Source organism: Triticum aestivum, chromosome 2B, assembly GCF_018294505.1.
Source record: "Triticum aestivum cultivar Chinese Spring chromosome 2B, IWGSC CS RefSeq v2.1, whole genome shotgun sequence".
NCBI lineage: Eukaryota > Viridiplantae > Streptophyta > Magnoliopsida > Poales > Poaceae > Triticum > Triticum aestivum.
Window position 1 is genome coordinate 24,835,782 of NC_057798.1, and position 6,896 is coordinate 24,842,677.

The following is a 6,896-nucleotide window of genomic DNA, read 5'->3' on the forward strand; positions in this document are numbered from 1 at the left end:
CATTTTTCTCATGGGCTAAGCCCAATTATTTCTAATTCATGTAGTGACCTAAAAAGTCTTATATTTCTTTTTTTTTCTTCTTAAAAGTCTTATATTTCTTTACCGAGAGAGTATTTGCACATGTTAGTAGATCATAAAAATGGCTAGTCCCTCGACCGTTCACACATATAAGATGTTTTAGCTTTTTTCTGTTTTGAATGTATATAAACACATTTTAATGTGTTTGTTTTTTCATTTCAATCCATATGTTTCATATTGAAATATCCAAAACATCTTATATTTGTGAATGGAGGGAGTACTTTCTAGCGATTAACAGTAAGGTCTTCTAATCTAAACAGTCAATCCCAACTTTCTTGAAATGAAAAATAAAACAAAACAAATAAACACGGGATCAAAGGATCCTCTGAACCTGGAGTAGTGGGCCAATCATTTGTAGCTTTCAGCCGTGAGAGTGAAGACAAAAATACAGTTAAAATCATGCAATTATGGGACAGATGCGAAGCTTTTGACATAAATCCAGTGACATGTATCAAGTTTTTCAACACTCAGCATCCTGCAGGTCTCATATGTAATATGTTAACCAGAAGACTGAAGACAGGTAGTATGTACTTACTATATATGTATGCATGTCCACTGGCTGACTGACCACTACAGACACCGTTCATTTAACCCCACCAAACATACGAACCAGAGCTGGGATATTCTGTGGAGAAAATTTCCTAGTCAGTACAGAAAAACGTATTTAATTCCATTTCAGGCGTGCCAACATGATAGGTATTTTCCTCTTCTGAAGCTAAAATGCATAGGCACTAAACGATCTGAACTGAATCCAATAGTCATGCATAACACTCCTCCAATTATTAAATCTATATATCTAGCTATGTGCATCTAGCTATGCAGAGGCCGGGCTTTCTTTCAATACGATTGTATCACCTCGATATATCTATTCAATGAAAAACCCTTTATCAAAATTATTAAATCGAAAGACAAGAAAAGACTGACGCATTATGTATGAGATGAAGTGGAGAAAATAATACGTAGTACCCCCATGTCAAAATTGAAGATACCGCTCATGAACAACCACCAAATCTGAAATCGCATGATTCAAAAATGGAAATCAATAATGCAACTGCGGGCGGTCAGGGCCTTGTGTAATCTAAACCGCTAGCGGGCAACACAAGAGAGTTAAGGCGTTGTTTTTCTTAGTACTTTGATAGTTTTAGGACCTGTCTGAACTTTGGCTGAGTTGAAGCCAGAGGCACACTACGCTTGAAATACATCCCGCCATCCCCGAGAGGGCGGCATCAAGTCGGCCGCACACAAAAAGTAGCACAAGCTCCTTGCACCATATACTGCTTCTGATACCAACGTTCCACGCCAACAAATCGCACGCAATCGTAACAGAGGTGAATGAATGACTTAGCTCCATTCTATCGATATTTTTAGAGCTATGTATTATCACCGCCCTACCATGTGTCCAATAAGTCCCTGATCTGTGGTGCCCATTTCTGGAAGGACAGCGGCCACAGTAGACAACTGATCGATTCTTCAGATAACACATTGCAGATTGGATAGACATGGAACTAAAAATGCTTTCATCCTTCTTGCCTCTGTCAGACTGTCACTAGAACAGGTTTCAACCATACGAGGCATCTTTCCCCTTGGTCCGGTGATCCGGGTCTGTAATGGACGATCATGGATGTTTTTCTCTCTTTTTTTTCTGCTTTTTAGTTCATGCACTGTTTGTGGGGTGATGTTGTTCGAACAAGACCAGTTGCTTTCATTATATGACATCTGAGAGGGAGGCCTCTCTTTCGCTTAAAAACCATACGAGACATTAGAGACTGAATTTTCTGATACTTGACAGAAATATACGTCAGGAGGTTTTTTTTTTTCGGGAAATATACGTCAAGATGTGGTGGACCAGCATGCATCATCTCGAATGAGAGGAATCAGGCCCATCGATGGGGCAGGCCGAACTGGCCGACCGCACAGGGCCCCCAGAATTGTTCCGCCTAGCCCACTAGTCTAGGAGCTCAGCGAAACGAGCACGTCGTACACGCCCATCCCGACCGTTCCGCCTAGCCTGTTCTGGCCGCCGATCAGCCGATCAGATCGATGTAGCAGGTCTAGCTGCTAGTCCCCAAGCCCTAATCCGCACGTGAGTGCCGAAGATATGTTTGCTGCAGCCCGTAGGCCAGATTGCTTCAGAGTTCAGATTGCATATGTCCGAATTTTAGTACATCAAACGGAAACGGTTCTACATCTTCTGGTCTTCAAAAATCAAGGTCCCAAATTTCTGAAGGCGGCCCTGAGAGAAAATGCTGGAGTTTTCAGGAAAAAAATTGACGTCGCTTTTCTAGATCGTAAAACCTATCCAAGAAAAGGCCAAGCTTTGGGTAACCGCAGGAGCTACGCACTTGAGCAAGATCATGCCGCGCCGCTGGCATGTACTCTAAACTCCTCTATTAATGAATGAGGCAAGCCTTTTCCCTTGGTTTCAAAAAAAGAAAAAGGATAACTTGTACTCCCTCCGTAAAGAAATATAAGAGCGTACTCCCTCCGTAAAGAAATATAAGAGCGTTTAGATCACTACTACTTTAGTGATCTAGACGCTCTTATATTTCTTTACGGAGGGAGTATCACTGTACGAGCATGCATGCTGGAGATGCATGAATTGGTTGAAAGAGATCATGGTACAAATGCAACAATCCTTGAACAGTGCTCTTCTCCTTTTCAAGAGTGCCAGCATGGTGGTGTGTACAACTGAAAGCCATAAGAATTGTTGTCCACCGTGAAAAGGATTTCCATAAAGAAACTCAAGGAAGAAGGAAAACATACTGTGATTTCCACATCTCGACAAAACATTAAGGGTGGGTTGTAACCCGAACCATGATATAAGTACAGGTAAACAATTATAGGAATCAAAATTACAGATCAGTATTTACAGCCAACACATAGCGGCACAATTACAAAATAAACTGAAAAATACACAATGGAAGTAGTAAGAACGAAAGAAACAGGAGTGCTAACATAAAACATGAATTTTGCCAGAAATGTTTTGTGTAGACTAGATATCTTCTCTCAGGAATTGACAGTTCTGTTGCTTGAATTTTCATGCAGCTTTGGGTGACACCCAACGAGATGAAGTGCTTCTATTGAGGTTGGCAGACCACAACTAGGTAAGGACTGGAACTCTGTGCAGTATGATATACTCAGAACCTTGAGGGCTGTGAGTCTCCAAAAACTTACTGGGAAGGATGCTGCCGTCAGTTTGGGGCATTTCTCAATCACCAAACGTTTCAGTGAAACAAAAGTACCCAAGGAGACCATAGAAGAGAGCTGTGGACAGTTAGATATTTGCAACTCCGTGACTGTCGTACACAAATTATTTTTTGTTGGCACCAGAAGAGATGTCATGTTGGGCAGATCTATCATCTCAACCGAGTACAAAGAGGGCAGCACTTGAAGAAGACTTCCCAAATCCTGATCTGATATGTCAGAGTGGCACAGCTGAAGCTTTTGGAGAGACGTAAAACAGTGCAGTCCCTCAGCAGAAACAAGCTGCTTGTAGCCAGCATTTATGTTTAAAACCACAATAGATTCTAGATGGCTTTGATGGAATAGTCCCCTGCAAAGTACACTAGTTGTGGAAACACTCAGTGTGAATATCTCTAATCTTGACGAAGAATATGGAGCAAGCCTCATATTGGATATCAACAATGTTCGCTCCACTTTAAGTTCAGAGACAGATGGGGGAAATGCAGGAACTTGAATCAACTTTGGGCAGTCTACAATCTCTAGCTTCTGGAGACAAGGAAATGGATCGGCCCTCACTTCAGACCACTCAACCAAGCTGGGAAAGTCATCAAACACAAGAACCTTCAGGGATGGAAATGACAAGTCAACTGTACCATAGAACTCATGTCCAATTCGCTTAACTGTGCACAGCTCCTTCATGTGTAATTGTTGGAGTGATGGCAGGAGCCCCAGTGGAGGTAGAACGCCCAAGCTCCTGCAATTAACAAGGTGCAAGGATTGCAGTTCCCTCAGCGCCGCAAACTGCAACCAACTCGGAGCTGTTGCGCCAAGATACCTTACAATATGAAGTTCCTTCAAGTTTTGATGTGGCTGTAGGTTTTCTAGTACTTCATAGTCAGTCACAGGGGTGAGACCTCTACTAGCTGAACTCCATTCCAGTCTCAGCGCCTTGAGATTCTCTTTTCTTTTCATGTCGGTCTTGGTGGCTTCATCCTTGCTCAAAACATTGTCAAGGCCTTTAATTTTTAGTTGGCCATGGAGACCGTTCATGCCCTTCAGCTCCTGCAAGGCATGCCCTCCCCCCTTTTTAACACAGAACTCAACAGATCCCTGCAGATTAATAAGCCGACCAATGCCTGGTAGCTGTGCAATGTACTTCATGTCGATTCCAAGGTGCCGCAACTTTACAAGCCTATTTATTCCTGCTGGAAGCTTATCAAGGGAACACCTGTCTGTAAAGTGCAACGTTTGTAGATGGAGCAGCTTGCTTGTCGACTCTGGAAGACTCCGAATGGTGCGACATAGGGACAGGTAACGGAGATGGATTAAGCAGGAAATGGATCTTGGCAATTCAGTATAGTCAGAGTGGCTAATATCAAGCACCCTCAGAGTCTTGAGCTTCGCTAAAAAGTCTCCTTGAAGACAATATGAGGAGAAAGAACGAGTTCTCAGAACTAACAAGGTGCGCAGCTTCTTCGGTAGCATGTTGATGGCAGCATTGATGTCTTCTGTGCCATCCGTAGTGACCGAGATATGGCGCACTGTTGAGGGGATAAAACGGGTCACGCCAGGCTCAAATTGAAAGCAATCATTGGTTGAAACTGACACTGCAAGATCATGGATCAGGTCGTGCATGATACAGTGTGTGCGAGGACCCTGCCTAAGAGTTTGGAAGAATGACCGAGATAGGAGAGCATTGAAGTAATCTGTGCCCAGATCCTCCATCCTTTTACCAGTGTCGGTTTGGGACTGTATAAAACCATTGGCCATCCAAAGGCGGATCATGGTTCTTTGGTCAAACTTCCAGTTCCTGGGAAATATGCTGCAGAATGCAAAGCATTGCTTGAGTCGTCCTGGCAGGTAACTGTAGCTCAAGCGCAGCGAGGAGAGAGTGGCATCTCCGGAAAATTGTTTTTCCGAGATAATACGCCAGTACTTTGTGCTCTTTGTAGCTCCAAGCAGTCCTGCCAGCACCTTGACAGCCAAAGGCAATCCGTCGACTTTAGCAACAATCGTCCTCCCAATCTGCTCCAGTTCATCACTGGAATCATGTGTGCTCCAGCCCCCAAAAGCATATCGGTGGAACAAGGACCAACAATCTTCGATGCCCAGTGGATTCAGGTGGTAGGTGTGAGATGCACCGAGCATGTCAGCAACCTTTGGTGTTCTGGTGGTCACAATAATTCTGCTCCCACTTTGGGCAGATTTAAGAGGAATGAGGAGTTCCTGCCATGTATCTTGGGGCACATCCCACACATCATCGAGAACAAGCAGAAATCTCTTGGATGCCAGAAGTTGAGTGAGTTGCGACTGAAGAGCTCCGAAGGTGGCATCTTTGTCGATGGATCCACGGTAGGCTGGGCTGGCGGAACGCAGTATCTGAGCTGCTAGTTCCAGTCTGTCAGGCTTGGCGGAGACATGTGCCCATGCTGTGAGATCAAAGTGGCGCTGTACTCCGATGTGGTCGTAGACCGACTGGGCGAGCGTGGTCTTGCCCAGACCGCCGAAGCCAACAATGGAGATGACCTTGAGGGTAGGATGGTGGGATGAGAGCGGCTCTGTCAGCATCTGCACAATGTCATTGAGCTCCCTGGTGCGGCCAAACAGCTTGTGGTCCTGGGGCGGCGCATCGGAGATGGCAAGCGGCAGACTGGAGCCTTGGACTTGGTTGAGCAGAGAGGTCAGAGTGGCTGCGACGGAATCCAGGTCCTTGAGGAACCACCGGGAGCGGGACGCCCCATCGCTGCTGCTGCTGCTGCTGCTAAGGAATCGCCTGCCCAGCCTGAGGGCAGAAGCGAGGGGATTGCTGACCTTTGGATTTGTATTTGCAGAGGCTTCGAGGTGGAAGGCGAGCATGTGGTACTCCATCTCGTCAAGCAGGTCGTCGATGCCGTAGAAGGACTCCGCCGCCGCCGCCGGGGAGCTCCCCCCGTCGTCGACGGCCCCGAGCAGGTCGCGGACCTGCTCCAGCTGGGTCGCCACCTCCCGCAGCTTGCCGCCCCCGGAGCCGGCGACCATGAGGCGCTTGGCCTGCTTCTCGCCCAGGGAGCGGAACTGCTCCGCCGCGCGCGCCATGGCCCGGAAAGCCTCCTCCAGCAGCAGATCCATGGAGAGGAGGGCGGCCGGCTTCGGCGGATCGAGCGACGGGAACACCAGGGACATCGGCATCGGCGGATCCATCGACTGAAGTCGTCAATGGCGCGGTGCTGGGCTGGGAGGAGGGAGGAGGGAATGGATGCAGCGGCAGTGTGAACGCGCGTATGGCGCGGTGTGAACGCCACAAATGCCACCATCACCATACTTTGTGAATGATGAATGATAAAGCCAGGGCCGATGTTGACCTGCCGCACAAAGCTCACTCGTGTGTTCACCCATCAATTCTTCCCCACGTCGCACGCACACCGGCACCCACTTTGAAAAACATTATTAGCAAACCTAAAAAGTTCTTCAACAAATTTTTAACACGGTACGTGCGCATACACTCACCCCACACACGCACATCATACCCCGTAATCATCCCCGAGAGACTGAGCTAGCATATCATTTTAAGATTTACGCAGTTGTAATAGGCGTCTCATAGTCGATGAGAACATCTCCTCTCATTGAACGCACATCGCCGGAAATACTGGAATAAA

The 6,896-nt window shown here is 46.5% G+C and overlaps 1 protein-coding gene across 1 annotated transcript; it reads right to left on the reverse strand.

Annotated features, from left to right (window-relative positions):
• Positions 1-2,867: 2,867 nt before the first annotated feature.
• On the reverse strand, positions 2,868-6,558 carry LOC123043211 (putative disease resistance protein RGA3). The gene has a single exon (XM_044465587.1). It carries the CDS (start codon positions 6,439-6,441, stop codon positions 3,085-3,087), a length of 3,357 nt encoding a protein of 1,118 aa, XP_044321522.1. The 5' UTR covers positions 6,442-6,558; the 3' UTR covers positions 2,868-3,084.
• Positions 6,559-6,896: the final 338 nt, after the last annotated feature.